The 19,012-nt window shown below is 41.0% G+C and overlaps 1 protein-coding gene and 1 non-coding gene across 16 annotated transcripts in view; both read right to left on the reverse strand.

Moving 5' to 3' along the window:
- The window catches only part of PUM1 (pumilio RNA binding family member 1), a 53,305-nt gene that overhangs the window by 25,314 nt on the left and 8,979 nt on the right, over positions 1 to 19,012 (reverse strand). For 12 of the 15 annotated variants that reach the window (XM_035117515.3, XM_035117513.3, XM_088672481.1 and 9 more), the window contains exons 2-8: positions 17,414 to 17,787; positions 11,708 to 11,776; positions 6,313 to 6,421; positions 5,493 to 5,671; positions 4,652 to 4,818; positions 3,035 to 3,305; positions 2,096 to 2,189 (exon numbers count right to left, since the gene is read on the reverse strand). In XM_035117515.3, coding sequence (XP_034973406.1) covers positions 2,096 to 2,189; positions 3,035 to 3,305; positions 4,652 to 4,818; positions 5,493 to 5,671; positions 6,313 to 6,421; positions 11,708 to 11,776; positions 17,414 to 17,776 — 1,252 coding nt within the window. In that variant the 5' untranslated portion in view covers positions 17,777 to 17,787. The remainder of the gene's footprint in view (positions 1 to 2,095; positions 2,190 to 3,034; positions 3,306 to 4,651; positions 4,819 to 5,492; positions 5,672 to 6,312; positions 6,422 to 11,707; positions 11,777 to 17,413; positions 17,788 to 19,012) is intronic. The other 3 variants (XM_088672482.1, XM_035117520.3, XM_035117509.3) reach the window with 1 other exon arrangement.
- On the reverse strand, positions 1,777 to 1,870 carry LOC118088058 (small nucleolar RNA SNORD103/SNORD85). Its single transcript, XR_004692918.3, has one exon. It is a non-coding gene; the product is annotated as a small nucleolar RNA SNORD103/SNORD85 (small nucleolar RNA).

Consider the following 19,012-nt stretch of genomic DNA (forward strand, 5'->3'; position numbering starts at 1 on the left):
AACTTATCTATCATGGAAAAAGACACGGGTCTAAAATTTGAGCTGTAACAGTCAGACGCTTCACTCAGAAAACAAGCGATTAGGGTTGCCGTCTCTTAAGTCTATTACAGTGGTACCTCTACTTATGAAGAACTCTACTTACGAATGCTTCTACTTACGAATGGAGCTCCGTCCACCATCTTGGATGCGGTTTAGATAGGATTTGTTTTACATTTTTTTCGACTTACGAATGTGCGTTCGGAACGCATTAAATTCGTAAGTAGAGGTACCACTGTAATTTCCATTGACTAAAAAGGTAGTCATGATTAACTGGTGGGCATGAACTGAAGGTGGCAAGTGATGTCTTGGAGGGGTCATGCCCTTCCTCTTTTGTAAGAGAATGCCTGTTGTAATACATGTGTACATCATTCAAAAACAAAGCATGTTTTTTCCCTTTAGAACAGTATCTCCCAACCTGGTGCCCTGCAGATGTTACTGTGGCTTCAAATTTCATTAGCTGCAGCCACCATGGCCAATTGTCAGGGATGATTTTGATGATGGCTCAAAATATTTAGGGGGCACCAGGTTGCGGGAGGCCACATTAGAACAATGTTTTTCCCCCTCATCTGCAGATCTAATTGAAGATGATACAATTTACTGACCAAGGTTTCTTTAATCAGAAGAGAGCATGAAAAATGTACAAATTTTCATGTTCAGCTGTAAGATGTTGGAAAGCTTCCTAGATTTTTGTATCAGCTCTGGAATGCCATGAAATTGAAAAGATGAAACCCACTTCATAAAAACAAAAATTATTCCAGAGAGATCTGGAAATTAGTCACAGCAAACATCACACTAACTACTTCCACCAAGAGCCTTATTACTTGTGTGTAATATTCCTTTGCAACTCAGAATTCTCTTAGAAGAATTCAGAACAATGCAAAGGCATATTAATAACAGACTGGAGAAGTAGGAAGTCCTAAAACAGACAGGATACACACACTGGCAGGATACAAAAAGAAGCAGGGGGACACCATATGGGGACACAATATGTGCACACTGTGAGGCATGCTTTCTTGTGAAGCTGTTTGCACCTCGGAGACAAGCAGCTGTGCAGTTTACAGAGAAGCTTGCCTCTTCAGGAAAGAACATCTGTAGGGAAGTTAGGGGGCAAAGCTCTTGGTGTGAACTTTTCTCTCAGGCTTCCACATATCCCTTTCTGGGATGCCAACAACGAATACAAGGAATATTAAGTGCCAAAACAAAATAACTGAAGGAAAAAAACAAGCAAACAGATGCCTGTATGCCCTGGCATATACATTCCAAAATATGCATGACAACACATATAAATCTTACAAAATATAGGTTAAAGGGTCTTTTGAAAACTAGCATAAAATAAATAAAATGCAACACTGAAGTTCTTACAATGGAAAATTGTACTGATCACAATTTAAAAGGGAATGTGAACCCTGGAGGTGGAAGTGATTATCCTTACATACAGTGTTTGGGTCAAACCCAAGAATTACTTATTTACTCGACTCTCATTGTTAATTGCAAATATGGACATTTGCCCTTCGACCAAATGCCCATATAAGCAATTACATGTATATCCATTTTCTAATGGTGCAAAGGAAAGAATGTGAGAACAAGGTAACAAATAATTTATTCAACCAGTTTTGTTAGGAGAACCAGAAATAATTGCTAATCCACACTGTTGGGTCTATTCAGAGGGCTTCCAGGAGAAAAACATGGAATTCTTTAACTACAACCGGTTTGAATATTGCAAGTAGCCCATTCATGTCTGGCTCAGAGCAAATGAGTACTTTTTTTAAAAAAAAACTCTCATTACTGAACCAATGTTCTCAGTGAGGGCAAGAGTGTCATCATTGCTAGACATGAGTGAGCCAAAAATATGATGCTCACACCCTGCCAGAGTTACAAACAGTGGAATCTCAAACATTTTCAACCCGGAATCCCACCAACCAAAGTTCCTCTATTACCCCTTGCATTACCCTTTCAAAAAAAATAAATGCTGTTTTGAAAGCAACCCGGAGAAATGCTGATGATCAACAGAAGGCAACCCAGACTCTACTGATAAACAAGGGACTGAAAGCCTTACCTATGTGCGGCTGATGAGCAGCTGCCAATGCATATTGCTGTTGTTGTGCTGCTGTCAGTTGCTGAACAGCGAGTGCATTCGGTCTTTGGAACAGCTGAGAAATCAAATTTAAATATGTGTTTTTACAACTCAGTTAAAATTCTCAGTTAAAAGGTAGTTGTGTGAACTTTTCTCCAACGGGGCTAAACTTGGTAGGCACCAGGCCTAGGTCATCCAATGAAAGCCTAGTCAGAAAAGAGTCAAAATGCACGTGGCAAGTTCTTTTCAATCCAGTGCTGTTAATGTTATTAATGTTAGCACCTCGTTGCCTCAGAGGGTCACAATCTGCTTAGAGTTACTTCATATTTCTCTCTCACTTTCCCCCAGTCAAATGCCTGCTTCACGGGGGCTGGGGTGTCCCAAGTGACAACTCTGTATGTAGTCATCAAAGAGCTAAGCTGCATATTTTTTTTAGATTCATGACCCTGCTGAGAATGCAGCTGTGGCTCCTGCCACAAAAGGACTGTGCAACTAATGGGTGCAGAAGGATCTTAGAGTAATAGAATGAAGTGGAAAGAACGTGTAGGGTAATATTTTATAAAATAAACACTTCTATAAATTAGCTCTCGCTACACATATCCTCTACACTTTAGGCAGTAAAACAAAGCTAATGTTCATTTACTGAGCAGACTAAGCTCTTCAGCTATGATGACCCTAGCTTTGAAGTGCACAACCTATATGCTTAACCTATAGTGCAAGTGCCCAGAGCAGTTAGAAATATCAAGGGAGGGGGAGGGGAAGGATGGGGATATCCAGCTGTTTTATACATATCAAAAGGAAATGTTGCATGTTTGGTACACAGAGGTTATTCCAGGTGCATAGGTTTGTGTGCGCAAACCCATGTCCTGCAGGAGACAGAGTGCGGGGAAAGGGGTCCATATTAATCGATGCAAGATCTACCTGTTGTTGAGAATTGTAGTCAAATAAGCCCACAGTTGCTGCAGCTGAATCCACAGGTACCTGAGTGCCAGAATAATCAAACTGAAGCGGCTCCATGCCAACATGTTCCATGGGATCCAGTGGAACACTCTGGGACTCTATGTTGGAGAAATCCTCCACAGGCTTGGCACCATTCGTACTAGCTAGCTGGGCTAAGCCCTCAGATCCATTCTGGTTTGGCCCTAAAAGATCCACATCATTTGCAGAGTTCTGGCAGTTACCAGGTGTCCGACTAAAGAAAAAGAAAAAGCATTACAAAACAGTTACTAAGAGCATTTTTTTAAAAAAAACAACAACACACCATCAGTGTCAATGGCATGACAGTTTTAAAATGTATTTTTAAAAGTTGTGTCTTTTTTCCCTTCCCATCTTTTTGAAACACCAAATAACTCACCACATCACCTGGTTGTTTTGTATTGTAGATCTATTATTGTTGCTGCTGGTACAGCTGTTAAGAGTTCCCTTGTTTCCCACTTTACCTCCAATATCTGCCCTATTAAATTACATCTAAAATTCTGGGGTTGTTGTTTTTTAAAGACCTTCCCTTCTCTCTCATACAGCTGCCAATAAATTTGTCTGCATCACTCACCCTTTACCTCCCCAACCCATCAGATATGGCAATCTTCTCCCTTCTCCTGAACTTGGAAATGGGGTGATGAGAAGAGGATCCTCCCTGCAGCCACACTTTGTGGGCTTTGTCGCCTATATTTTGCCTGCCCCAATCATTCACCCCATCCTTGGTTTGGATTCTGTATCTCTTTTTCAGTTACTGTCACCCTCCACCCTTTCCAGATGTATCACATTTCCTTTACCCTGTAGCCTGCTTCATGCAGGGAAAACAGTTCTACTTGTGCAGGTTGCCCTACACCTACTTAGATCATTGGTGTAAACCACACAGGGAGTTTACATGCATAGAAAAGGCTCCCTGCTGCAAAAGTTTAGCTTCCAGTGAATGGAAGGTGCATTCATTCACCAAGTGTTCTCTCTATTCAAATATATACTAGTCACATTCTGCTTGACTGTACTACACCAACTGTAGTTGGGATTGCCTCTCATTAAAATTACCCATCCCCAAACATGTTTCCTGCCATTTATAAATGGGCCTGCTCAGGGAGACTGCAACCCACCTACATTTCACAGCTGCTTTCAGGAACAAAAGTTGCATTTGTTTTGCTATTTTGTCACTGCACTTTTCTCAACTATAGGAAAGTGTGCCCAACCACAGCAGCATATTTTAACACAGATTATTCATTGGCCCTGAGTCATAAGCAGAGTTCTGTTGACAGCATAGGGTTTTCCTGCCTCCTGCTTCAACTCACTGTATCCCTTGAAAAGCCACCTCTGAGGTGTGGAGAAGCCTCCAGATGGGAAGAAAGTAGGTTAGCTGAAAGAGAACCCAGCCTGGCCTGCGTGAGCAAAAATGTGTTCTTTTCGGATCTCAAAGGAACACCAAACAAATGTTGATTACAACTAGCAGCTCCCAAATGAAACCCAATTCCCCCCTTCTGCTCTACTGCTTTCTAAATTACACTTCCAGTTCCAGTACTTTTTTGGACTCACATATAGGTACATACTTACCTAAAATCTTTTGCATCAGCATCAATTCCATTTTGTACAGGCAATCCATTTGCCTTGTCCATTACGTCTCCCTCTTCCTTCAAATCACCTAATTTATCACCATCAAATGTGCCCTTATTTTTCTTGTCCCCTTTATCATTGTCGTCATTCTCAGCATCCCTTGGCCCCTGTGTAAAATATAGGACTTCAAAATGTCTTCTTTTTTTAAAAAAAGCAAAAAAACAACCACATACCTCTGCAGCAAATTTTACAATTAGCATTTGACATCACCCCAAAATCTGTTACAGCTTTACTGCTCTTGCTTATTTTACTGTGCAATTTATAGTGGCATCTTTGATGCACTTAATGCCCTGAACACACGTTCATATGAATGCAATTGTGCACACATAATGGAAACCCTACTCAGCTGCCCCTCTGACTTCTGAGCTTTCTTCAGAACCTGTTTGCACATAAAAACTAGAACTATCCTTTTCTTCAGGACAAAAGATACAATTTCAGGAGGCTGAATTCTGCACCTTATGCCACAATCTGCACTTTTCCTGCATTCCTGCAGAATTGTGACATACAATCTTGATCTTAATAAGGTAAAAGTTACTCGGTGTTAATTCTGTTGAATAAACTGTCAGTGCCTATCATTAAAAAGCAACTGGATGTTCACTTCTGGGCTAGCTACTCTACTCCCTTCCCTTTTAAAAACTATCCTGTATCAGCTTCATATTTTGGGCATTTATAATGTAATAGATTCCCAACTGTTTCAAATCGATGATGATGTATTGGACATAACAGGAACAGACATAATGATGTAGAGACAGTGACACCAGATATCATCCACTATACTTACAAATCCTCCTTTTCTGAGACAGGAATCCCCCGGGGATGAGCTCAGCACATACTCTACCATGCTAACTCCAAGTCCACCGCTTTCCGATCGTGGGGACAGCACTGAATTAACCTCATTATTCACATGAAAACCCTGGCCAGGTCTTCTCTGAACCATGATTGGTTGAGAAACAGAATGATCTGCAACAAAAACAAATGGCTATATTTATACATATATCAGTAGCAAAATTGAAGGAGCTCAGCATTAGATTACTGTGCATCTTCAGAAAATGTGCTTCCTAACTTCCTCTGAACAGCTTAAAACTAAGGGAAAAACAGGAGGGAGAGAATGACAGACTTCAAGAAAATGCAGAATTCAAACTAACATCTGGTAACTGATGAAGACAGCAGCCACAAGAAATGCCTTGTAATTACTCATGTGATACCCACCTACATCTTTCTCCAGTAACTCACCTGTCATTCGTTCTCTCATGTTGCCCCCTTCCACAGAACCCGGGAAAACAGTGGCAAAGAGAGTCATGACCAGGTGCATGTGCAGCTCTTAAAAGAGGCAGGTGCAACCCAACATAGTCACAGCTAGCTCTGTCCTCAACTGTCCATTCCACATCCCCCACAAACACAGACAGATCAGCAAAGCCCTGCATTAAACAAATTTTAAATAGGAGAACCTTGCATATCTAAGTGTATTGTACAACTGTTTAGGGATATTATTTATCTCTTTTCTAAAATGTTTCTACTATAGTGCTTTTAAGGAGATGTGAGGAAGACAGTAAAGAGTAGAAAAACTTGCTCCAAATGATGTACGTCATGGTTTGAGGTACCTGATGTTCCCCAAGCACTGTCTCTCCATTGATCACCCAAAAATATTCCTTTTGGTCCATCTTTGCTTGAATCATCAGACTCCCAAAACTTTTTGCCTGGCAAAAGCTGCTGTAAAACAAAATGAGAAATATACCATATGTTTAAAGGTTATCTTTAAAGATAAACTAAGATATTAATACAGGTGTTCCCCAAACCTATGGAGGGGTTACGTTCCGAGCCCCTGTATGCATAAGAAAAAATCTACACAACCGGGGAGAAGAAGCGACTGAAGAAGAGTGGAAAGATTTTAAAGTTTATCTTAAAAAGTATGGTAAAATTGTATATTAAGACTAAATTTAGAAGTTTATAGAAACTGCGGGTTTAAGTATTATGTTAAATAAATTGATGTATGAGAGAATTGAAATTGTAAAGAGTTTTAAATAATGAATTGGAAATTGCTAAAGATGAATGAGAAATGAACCGCAGATAGAAGGAACTCGAGGAAGTCCCCTCTGATAATGTTAAGGGAAAAGGATTATGGTATTTGGACTTTTTGGGGGTTTTGTTGTTGTTGTTTTGTTATTCTTATAATGTTTTCTTTTGTTATTTTTGTTTGTATTTGTTGTGTTAAAGTGTTGTGTTTTCCTTTCTGTAAAATTAATAAAAAATATTTTTAAAAAAAGAAAAGAAAAAATCATGTTAAGTGGGGAACACACTCTAAACACCATTTAAATGCTCTCTCTCTTCAATTCAGACCGAAAATACTGTATCCAAATATATCCACAAGAACTAAAGCTTTGGGACTGGGTTGGGGCTGGTGGACACGTGGGAAAACCAATTTGTGGAGTGAAAGAAGAGATCTAGCTCTGGAAAGGGGGAAAATGCATTATTATTCCGTCCTGTCTAGAACAATAATGGGATCCTGGTTAGAAAACCAACACATTAATAGCCATAGTTTCATTAAGCCATGATGGAAGCACCAGAGGAAAGAGAAAATGAGGTGGAAGCTTGTAGGCTCCACAGAAGCATCAAACTGGAAAACAGGGCCCAGGACTAGACAGACTGTTGGGTGTGATCTAGTGGGGCTCTCCTTTGTTCTTAGGTTTAACAAGTCAGGAGCTGAACAATTGAACAGGTATAACAAGTCCCCTTTTCCTCATGTTATATAGACCAGGGGTCAGCAAGGTTTATCTTACTTGGGCCGGTTAAGTCCCGTGGAGATCCCTTCGTGGGCCAGATCGCGTGCACGCATGCGCCCACAATTTTTGTTGTTTGTGTGCCCACGATTTCCAGCATCTGTGTCTGTGCAGATGCGATTTCCGGTGTCTGTGCAGACATGATTTCCGGCACCACGGAAGCGAGTCCCCACACCGTGCTGGTGTAGTGCAGCGCGCGAGCAGGCGGCTCGGTTCAGGGGCGCCTCGTGGGATGGTCAAACGACCTCCACAGGCCACTTCCAGCCTGTGGGCCTTAGGCTGCTGACGCCTGGTATAGACTGTGAGCCTGTAGGCAGGTTCTCTTTTCATTATTTCCATACATACATGATCCAGTACATATTAGAACCTTTCAAATAATAAAGGACAAGTGTGACCTGAAGCAAAATGTTGCAATGTGAAGTGCTCCTGCTCAGTGTTCATGCTAGCCAGCAGCAGACAGGCAGAGGGCCTTCTAGGTAGTGGTGCCCGCCCTGTGGAACGCCCTCCCAACAGATGTCAAGGAAATAAACAACTATCTGACTTTTAGAAAACATCTGAAGGCAGCCCTGTTTAGGGGAAGTTTTAATGTTTGAAGCTTTATTCTGTTTTTAATGTTCAGTTGAAAGCCGCCCAGAGTGGCTGGGAAAACCCAGATAGGCGAGATAGAAATAATAAATTTATTATTATTATTATTATTATTATTATTATTATTATTATTATTATTATTATACAGGAAACTTCATTTCATCCCTGAATCTGCTTCTCCATTTCCCCCCCCCCCTAATACATATTCAGCATTCTGTGCCCAATTAGCATGCTTAGTACACATGGTGCTGGGGGGGGTTGGCGGGGGGGGATCACTTAAGTTATTTTTTCCCCCTCCAGCATGCTGATAGCCCTCTCTAGTGTCCCCCAGTCATCTTGTTTTGGCAATTCTGTTGGCACTCTGTAGCAGATTTTGCTGTTAGAAGGAAATGAGATATTATGAACTCCAGCTAAAAGGCCTTTCTAGCCTTCCTACATCCATATCAGCCTAACTCAGGCCCTGCATACACTCTGAACAAGAGTAAGTTACATGGGATGCTTACGCCTGGGAAACAGCTATGGCAGAGTGAAGGGAGGCGTTGTCATGCTACAAACCAAGCATTTTACCAACTGCATAGCACCTTTCCATCACAATGTTCACAATATATGTCAGAATGGTTTTCCTGTGTATGTTTAGCTGGTGATAAACAACGTCAACTTGTAAATCTTTCTGAGAAAGCCTCTTCCATTGGCAAATATGGAGATTGCTGGCCCTGAGGTCCTGGCAGGTTTCTATTCCTTTTGCACAACACAAGTACATCCTGAAAGTCTACCTCCCACACTCTACCATTAACCAGCTGCCTTTATTCATTATTTTTTATTTAACATCTTTATAAAGGGCAGAATCAGGCTTCACTTATTCTGCCCGCAGTATGCCAAACTGAATCAGAGTCAATTAAAGCACTGACAATGAAGTCCTTGCGATCTTCTTGGGTTATGCAGTGTTTCAAAGGAAGATACCGTTACCATGGCACATGGAGGGGCCAAAGTTTTGCAAATCAAACGCAAGATCTGGGTTATTGAAAACAAAACACTTTCTGGTATTTTTCAAGGTGTGTTGAATTTCAGTAGCTTGGCTATTAAGGCTGTGAACCATTCACTCACTATCTTATTAAACCCTTCTTAGGCCTTGGGAACACTTTGCCTCCCTTCCTGGTCACTTATATTGACTCCTTTACCAGCTTATATATAAAACCAACTGTTTGTTGTGTTTAAAATTATATACTGCTTGACTATAAAATAAAAAACCTCAAACATTTCATTTTTTTCACTGTTCTTTGCCTAGCAATCTCTTTTCCAAGCTGACTAATCCAGATAGCATCGTGAAAATAAATACTGGTATTGTTAGGTTTTTCAAAATAGATAAAACTATTTAGTCATTTAGTTAGGTGGCTGCTAACAGGGTTGACAGCTTAGTTCGTCAGTTCCCCAGCTAACCAGCTGCTCTTTTTCTAAGTCATGCAGTAATCCAAGTCATCCGTTCGTAGGGTGAGATACTCTCTGCCAAACTATTTCTATGGGGAGATATCTATACCATGGAGTCAGCTGTTTGCTACAGGCCCAGACTTTTTGACAGTTCACTTGTTTCTTGAAGAAAATATTATCAGGGGGGCTACAGAAATTTCAATGATACAAGGTATTTGCATGCCATGATTAGCTTAAACTGCTGACTCTCAGGTGCTAAATTCTGAAGTATGACAACAGAGACATTCTTAGTGAGCAATTTCTATTTATGATTTTTTTTTTCATTTCTATGGATTCAATCAAGAGGCAAGCTAGTAAGTCTGCCTCACTGTGAAATTTTGGACTGCCATTATCTGTGCACTCACTCTATAATTATGTATGTGCAAAGCTCTTCAGTGCTGGCAAATGTAAAAGCTAGTACATAAGAAGGTTGCTGGATCATTCCATTTAAATCCTTTAAGGGGCAGGGGGGGGGTCACAAACTGTGAGTCTGCCCTGTTCTCTCCCCCTACCCAATCAAAATTATTTCTCCAAATCTTCCAGTGCAGCATATACTACTGGTTCCCTCCAAAGAACTACTTAATTTCCTGTTACTTATTTCACTGTCATCTTCAACATGAAACATATTCAGGGGCATACTAGCAACTACTTTAATTAGAGTGATGATATCCTTTATCCAATTCTGAAGCAATTAAGTTAGCATACTTGGTTCTTATAGTCAGACAAGCATTTTGCACATCAGTGGATTTTCTTTAATATCAGGGTCAAGAATGGACAATTGAAGATTGTGTGGGCTTCATGAGCCATCTTTGAATATTCTATTAATATAATCTCCTGCTTTTTTGCTATTATTTCTGGAATAAAAACTCATATACATGTACTCTGCTTTCTGAGCCCCACAACCAAAAGTGGACTCATATATAGTGTAAGGATCAACGGGCTGTGATTGATCAACGGGCTGTGATTGATTATCAGTTAAACATCTGGCTAGTTCAGATGACAATCTTGAGTTGGTTAAGAACTTTTGGGAACTTTATCCAGGGATAGTCCACATAAATATTGGCCTATTCCTACCTCTTTTTCTTAATGGTGACATGGACCATTCATAATGTTAGAATATTCTTCACAACTGTGAGTAGGGCAGTGGGGTGGGGAAAGTGAAGACAAGCTAATTAGCTATTAACTTCATTCCCTGCTCAGGCTGCACAGAAAAAGCATTCTGGTTCCGGGAATTCATTCTGATTGTGCAGATAAAACATAACTGATAGAATTATACAGGACATGGCATTAGTGTGTGAAAACAGTCAAGATCCAATGATCCCAAGGCATGCACCACAAGATGGCGGAGATGGCTTCACTTGGTTTCAAGCAGCTAATAATCAGATGCAAAATGTGCCTGGCTCATTTCGAACACTGGTCTCAATTCATCCATCACGCAAATAAATATGGATTCACAGCATTCATTATTTGGAGGCGAACATGCTTATCATGGTGAAGATCCCCAGTTCAATTCCTGACATTTCCAATTAAATGATCAGGTGATGGATATGATCAGAGTAGTTCATACTGAGCTAGATGGAGAAATAGTTTTGACCTGACATACTCAGGGTGGAACATCCCTAATGTCTTTCACAATCTTGGATGTTGTTGGACTGCAACTCCCTTCAGTCCCAGACGATTTGGCCACTGGACAGGGATGATGGGAATTGTAGTTCTGCAACATCTGGGTAGCCAAAGTTGGGAAAGAATGTTCTACACTATACAATGCTGCTATTCAAGTGCTCATTTTTCATTTACACTGCAGCACCATATGATCATCTCAAATCTGTGCAAGATCCACATCTCTTTCAAGAATCTGTTCTACATCACAAACCCTGCTTTGCAGCAATCATGGGTAAAAAAACAAAAACAAAAAACAGACCTACACAATTTAAGATGGCATAGATGTAGGGGGTTGGGGGGGGGCAAAACATGTAGTACCTGGATAAATGCCATTATAGTATACTGAGTTTTCCATCTCAGAAAATGATGCGAGAGCACCTTCTATAGTTCCATCTCTGAAAAGACAAACAGGCCTGGGCCAGGGCAGTATCCAAGAGAAAATGGGAAACTGTTTGGGCTTACCTGGGAGGAAATAAAGAAAGAAATGCAACAAAATATGTTCACTTACCTCTCCCATAGCTCTTCCTTCCAGAGCAAGTGCTTGAAAATCATGATTTAATTCATCCATAGATCGAACCTATTAAACAATGAAAGATGCAAGAAAAACAGGTGAAAGAAGCTTTGTCAACATGGCCTATAAAAATAAAAGACAGAACAATTGTACACCAATTCTAAACAACATATAAGCAATTGCATATGACTTGCAAAACATATTTTGAAGGGAAAAAACACAAATGCATACCGATATAACTAGTAACAGCAGAACAAAAAAGCATATTTATATATTCAAGTTAATAAGAGAAAAGAACATTTAGCAGACACAAAGGAAATCAAATGGGAATTTTTGGACATATAGCCACCCAAAACAGATTATATTAATAAAACTTAAAAAGAATAATCAAAGCCTTCCATAATTCTGCCCATTCTAAAGCAGCAACTAATGAAACATCCTCTACCAAGTTTTAGCTAGAAAGAATTCAGCTATTAGTAATTCTCTTGAACCATCAGCAATGCGTGTATGTCGGCTGTCAACCACTAAAGTACGGTACCAATGATAAAAGGGCAACCTGTATGTAGATGAACATTTCAACACTGCTGTCAAATTCATCCACATCAATTCCACTGCTGCTTTAGTTCACATCAAGCTACGATTTAATGTGTGAATGACCAGTGTGCTGGTATGCAGCCAGAGGCTGACATTGGCATTATTCGTTGTTTCCCCTCAAAGGAACTGTGATTGAGAAGCAAGACAACCTCAACCATAGTTTATTTGACCAAATCAGACTTGAGCTTCTGTTGGGCTGGATTCAACTAAATAATTGCCCTTGCAGGAGTCATAAATCACACCAGCGCAATAAAGCTTTCCCTCTTCTCCCTGCACATGCACCCCCAAATCTGTTCAGGTGGGATATTGGACTCAGAACACTGTGGGTGCAGATTCCTGGTATTCATCACTTTGTGCAAGATATCATTCTGGCTGTCATATCTCCAAAAGGAAGTTATACAGCCCGGGGGCGGGGGAGGCAACCAAAATGATCAAGGGACTGTAACCACTCTCCTACAAGGAAAAGTTATGATATTTGGGTTTTTTTAGTTTAGAAAAAAAGTGGGGCAGCAACCAGTCAAAAATAAGAGGCATTAAGCCAGGACCATGAAGAGTTCTGGACATATTCAGAAGCTACAGGATTTTTCCTTAACCAATACACTTTAAATTTGAAAGATATACTGGGTAATTTTTTTCTTCAAAGGGGGGGAAGTATTCAATTCAGAAATCTGGCAACAGAGGAAGTTCAAATTATGGGATGAATTGCTCCTGAAGTCAGAGGAACATGCTTTTAATACTTAGAGGCAATATGGTTATGCTAGAAGTAGGAATAAGAATAGCATATAGTCTTGTGTCATATTAGATCATGGTTTAAACTGCCTCCTTTTAAGTTTCTGTTCAAGTCAAAGACTGTCTACTGTATTTATCTATGTAAAGCAAGCATGCCAACATATCTTCACCCAAAAAGGACGCAAGGCCCATATGGCACAGATCAGGTGTCTGGGTTCAGAAAGCCTTTTGAAGATATGCACACTTGAGCAACGTGTTTAACCGTGAAAACACTGTAAAGCACAGACACAGACAGGGCCTCCTCTTTCACCAGGTTCTGACAAATATGGACACCATGTCCCTTCCATAGCCAAGCCAGGGATATTTCCTGCCTATGATTCACAAAGATGCATATGATCAAGAGTGACATATTAGGTTGAGTTCAAGGGGTTTACTACTTTGAAGGCATTCCATAGCTCCTATCACAGTGCGTTTTGGCAATATGAGATGATCAATTATGAGGGTGCAGCATGGAATGCAACATTGTGGAATACATAGTGTTTCATTGCTTCTCCAAGAAACCCAAAGAGATGCAACCACAAAATTGGTGGTTGCAATCTATACCTATTTACCTGGGAAAAAGCCCCACTGAACTTACTTCTGAGTAGACATGTACAGGATTGCACTGTGAATCTTTTTTCTCCTTATGAGTGAAAGTGTGAGTTTTTAACCACATCTTCACTGAACTTTGATAGAACTGCCAGAGAATAGATTAAAATTGCTCTGTAGGCTGCAAGTTGACCAACTCCAAACAGGAATGTTCAGGTTTACATATCAAGAGACATTTATGTGGAACAATTTTGGTGTTTTGTTTTTCTATAGCACAGAAACAGTACTCCATCTGTTTAAAGTATTTGATTGTATGGCCTGGATCAGGCTTCCTCAACCTTGGCCCTCCAGATGTTTTTGGCCTACAACTCCCATAATCCCTAGCTAGCAGGCCCAGTGGTCAGGGATGATGGGAATTGTAGTCAGGTTGAGGTTGAGAAAGCCTGGCCTGGATCATATAATGCAATTATGGGTTATGGAGCAACTTCTCTATGAGGAAAAGTTGCAGCATTTGGGACCTTGGACTTTAGAGAAAAGGAGAGCAAGAGGTGGCATGGTAGTTTGTAAAATTATGCATTGTGTGGAGAAAGTTGACAGAGAAGTGTCTTTCTCTCATAAGACTAGAACTTATGGACATCCAATGAAGCTGAATGTTGGTTTAGGACAGATTAAAGGAAGCACCTGTTTCTGCAGCTCACTCCCACAGGAGGTAGTGAAGGTAAGCAACTTGGGTGGCTTAAAGGAGAATAGATAAATTCAGGAAAGACAAGCCCTCTTCTGCATATGTTCCAGCTTGTCAATATCCTTCTTGAACTGTGGCACCCAGAAGTGGACACAGTACTCCAGGTGTAGCCTCACCAGGATTAAGTCAATATCTAGTCAAATTCTATATTCTCTGCTGATGCCCCATACTTCCACGATTCTCATTTCCTGCGCTTCCCTGGTATTTTGATGTCTATTTCAACAGTGTTTTTGTACCGGTAGGTAACACAGAAGTTATTTTTAAAGTTTACAATGCTCTGAACCATACCACCACCAAAAGCATACTTGCTCTTTATAAACTCACACTCCCAACACTTCACAAACATAGGTCACATTACAAGTGTTCACTTGCAATAACAAGGTTAACACATTTCAACAAACTGAGCTCCTGAGCAACAAACATTTACATTTAGGCAAACAATGCACAACATAAAGCAACTGTCCAGCCTGGCTCTCAACCTAGTTACAAAAAGTCATTCAGGAATGATAAGGGTGGTTTACTTTGAAGGGGAGAAGGAAGAATGTTATTAAAAGTCAGCAGAATTCCCCTATGAGAGAACAGTTATGGTGGCTGAAAAGAGATTTTATGGTACGGTATAATATCGAGCTGCCTTCCCCAACCTAGCATCCTCCAGATGTTTTGGACTGCAACACCCATTAGTTTCAGCCAACATAGGAATTACTTGAAAACATCTGGTTGACATCACATTGGGGACAGCTGATCTAAGCCATATTGCCCCATACACTAGACCAGGCTTTCTCAACCTTGGTTTCCCCAGATGTTCTTGAACTACAATTCCCACCATCCCTGACCACTAGCCATGTTGGTTAGGAATGATGTGAGTTGTAGTCCAACAACATCTAGGAACCCATGGTTGAGAAAGACTGCACTAGATTATGGTTCAAGCAGATTCTTTTAATTTCCACTTAGGTATTGTATAGAAACGTAGTCTGTCAGGAACCAAGTCCTACAAGTTCCCAAAGGGTTCAACAAGTTCTGGAACCTAAAGCAGCAAAAACCAGCCTACTGTCTTTACAAATGTCAAGAATGCAGACAGATTAGTATCTTCCACAAGAGAAATAGATACTGCCAAACACACCCTGCGATAGGAATATCAGCACTGGAGAGGATGATGCTCAGCTCAATTAAGACCTGGGTGTTCAAATGATCAACTCTGATCCATATGATCCTGCTTGCGCACTAAGATCTTCATCAGAGGCCTTTTTCCGGGAACCTCCACCTTGGCAATCAGCTGGGTGGCAATCAGGGGATGGCCACCTCAGTGGCAACATCCCACTTACAGAGATCTCTTCATGGTAAGTTCCTTGTTGTGTTTTAAGTGCTAAATTAAAACCTGTTTACTGCTCAGTGAAAGCTCCACCATTTTAGTTTTCTTGAGGACTTTTCAAACAGGCCTCTTATTGGGTACTTATCTGGTTTGTGTCTTTTTTACATCTGGATGCTGTTTCTACCTCTTTTGTTACTGCTCTTTCATTTGATATTTTTATACAGTTTATTTGCACTGTACTCTGACTTCTTTATTTATTGTGTGGTGCTATGGAAATCATATTTACAAATATAAATCCTCAAAACAAGATACAATTCAATTTCTCCAGCAGGAAAGACAACAACCATCACAAATCATTTTGGAGTGCTCATTCTTCTGACAAACACGAAAAGCACATTCTATTTTCCCCGTGGGGCACTTATTTCTCAATACACAGTTCCACTTCACATTTTATCATTAATGCTCAGGCCATCACCTGGCCAAAAAAATAAAGTTTTATTTTTCAGCAGTTTTCACAAATACTGTACGTGGGCATACTAAAGCCTTACTAAAAAGCTCCTCACTGGTTCAGGAACAGGGTGTAGTGTTTTTAAAAAAGAAAAGTAATCATCCGAGCACTTATCAAGTTTAAGTGAATTTAGTGAGGGGAGATCATTTAGCTCAGAGGTGCAGAACTCGTGATTCAGCAGCATCTGGGGGGCCCACTGCTGATTACGAGGATGGAAAAGTTAAGAGACAACTAAATGTGTTTATGGATAGCTGTCCCTTTAAATTTGCCTTCAACCCCTTTACCCATACACACACAAAATAAGCACCATGCCACCACATCTCATAAACACACACAACCCACCTGTACAGGTCACAGGTTACACACAAATACGGACGCACACACAAACACACAGAGACAGCAACAGCAGGTAGCAGTGACTCTTCCCTTCCCTTCCCTTCCCTTCCTATATAGCCTAAAAATCCCTTTTATTTAGGAAGGAACTGGTGGAGACTACAAATATTTATTGTACTCTCCAGCTTCCACTGCTTGTCAATGGATGATTCAGGTGACAATTTTACCCCCTATGGGAGTGCCCAGAGGCTCACATAGTGCACACAAGGCATCAGGCTTTTCTTGGGTGGCTGGGCAGATTTTTCTATTTGACAGCCAATTTTAAAGTCTGTCCTGGTTGCTGAGCAGAAAAGTTGGCTCAGCAACATTTTTTTTAAAAGGCATTCCCCAGCTAATGAGCACAAAAGTCTACCAAGAAGCTGGAGAAGAGATGCTTCAATGACGTGTTTAAAGAGTGCATTTATCCCCACATGGGTAGGTGTGGGGGGAGGGGGAGGGGAGGCACAAGCAGGTACAACACTGACATCTTGCCAACCCAGCACATTAAAAAGGTTTACCAGTGCTGCTTTAAGAAGTTTCATCATTTTTCTAACCAAGTAAGGAAACTAACAATAGTGGTGGGTTTGAAAAGACAAAGAGGGGGGAAAGAAGCACTGCCCTGTTGGTCCAACTAAGACAGAAACAAGTCAACAAGCATTAGACAATTTGCAAATATATACACATTTTTATTTAAGAGATATAAGAATTATCGTACTGCATTGTCCTATAAAATGAAGCTGAAGAGGCAACAGAATGAAAAATGCTCATGTAGATACACAGATTTTAATAACATTCACTGCATGCAACTGTCACAGGCCTGCTTAGCTCATTTGTTCAGTTGTGAAATATTTAACTGTTTACCTGATGTTCAGCATGAATGTTATCCCCAGTAGGCCACCGATGTTTGCTGTTATTATAGCTGCCTCCACCACTTCCGCCTCCCCCAAGCTGCTCACCATGCTGCCTCTGAAAGAAGTAATCCACCATTGCGTCGTCCTGGGAGCGGCCTGCAACCCCTATAGATCCAGGAACAGGGCTGGAGTGGGTCCCTGCTGCAAGGGCTTGATTTGCAGCTGGCTGTTGCTGAGCCTGGGACCCTGTTCCAGATGTCAAAACAACAGGCATGTTGGGATTAGCTGTATCTTGACTGTGCTGTTTCAGGTGGGGGCTGAAGGAGTCCTGCCAGAGCACTGCTTTTCTCTTCAAAACACACGCAACGCTCATTCCACCAATACCTAAGGAGAGACAGGTTCAAAATGCTTAAATCAGCCTGTTTCCTCCAGCCTCTAAGCATGCACCAGCATAAGCTTAATAACCACATCCATGGCTCCTGATATCAAATCTCATCATGTCAGGCAAGATTTACCTCCTCAATTATTGTTCTCAAAAGCGTTTCACAGAAAGCATCTTTGGACCCAAAAACACACGCTCCAAAGCCAAATTATCCTGTACAACCGCTAACCTGAAATAAAATAAAGACAAAGGTGCCAACAGCACTTGTCTTCAGCACTTGAGGTCAAGCTAGGGGTTGTCAACCTGGTCCCTACCGCCCACTAGTGGGCATTTCAGGATTCTAGGTGGGCAGTAGGCGGTTCTAAGGCACAAGCTGAATCTTCCTTCCATCAAGCACTTGTCGGCGGTAAGGAAATTTTACCATTAATAAAGATGCATTAGTGAGCGGTAAGTAAAAAAAGGTTGACTACCCCTGGGTCAAGCAGACGGTGGGAGGGGGAAGGAACTGTACACAAAGCACCAGTAAAGGTATATGTCTTCCAACTGAAGAGCTCAGGGACAACAAAGAGGTACTGCAGCTCAGTATAAGCAGTATAAGCAGTATAAGAAAGTATATAACATACTTTCCTAGTACAGTGGTGCCTCGCTAGACGAATTTAATTCGTTCCACGGGTCTTTTCTTATAACGGAAAATTTGTCTAGTGAATCCCATAGGAACGCATTGAATTTTTATTGATTTTTTTTTGCCCGTAGGAACGCATTAATTGAATTTCAATGCATTCCTATGGGAAACCGTGATTCGCTAAACGAATTTTTCGTAAAACGGATTCATCTGGCGAGGCAACCTCCGCTCGAAAAATCCTTTCGTTAAGCGGAAATTTTGTTAAGCAGGGCATTCGTTAAGCGAGGCACCACTGTATAAGGTTTCAGATTAAAAAGACCTTAGGTAGCAAGACTTCTGAGGTGGGGGGGGGGCCTGTTAGAGACCTTGGAGAATTGATGCTAGCTGGCCAGCCTTCCCTGACCTAGTGCCCTCCACCTGTTGCTGAACTACAACTGGCATCGCCCCTAATTGTTGGCCACGCTGACTGAGTCTGGTAGAAGTATAGTGCAAAACATGTGAAGAGCACCAGGTTGGGGAAAGCTAGAGCAGACAGCACTAGGCTAGACCGACCCATCATTTGATGAGATTGATTTTTGTGCAGTAATTTTTTCATTTTTATAAAA

Source organism: Zootoca vivipara, chromosome 6, assembly GCF_965207765.1.
Source record: "Zootoca vivipara chromosome 6, rZooViv2.hap1.1, whole genome shotgun sequence".
Taxonomy (NCBI): Eukaryota; Metazoa; Chordata; class Lepidosauria; order Squamata; family Lacertidae; genus Zootoca; species Zootoca vivipara.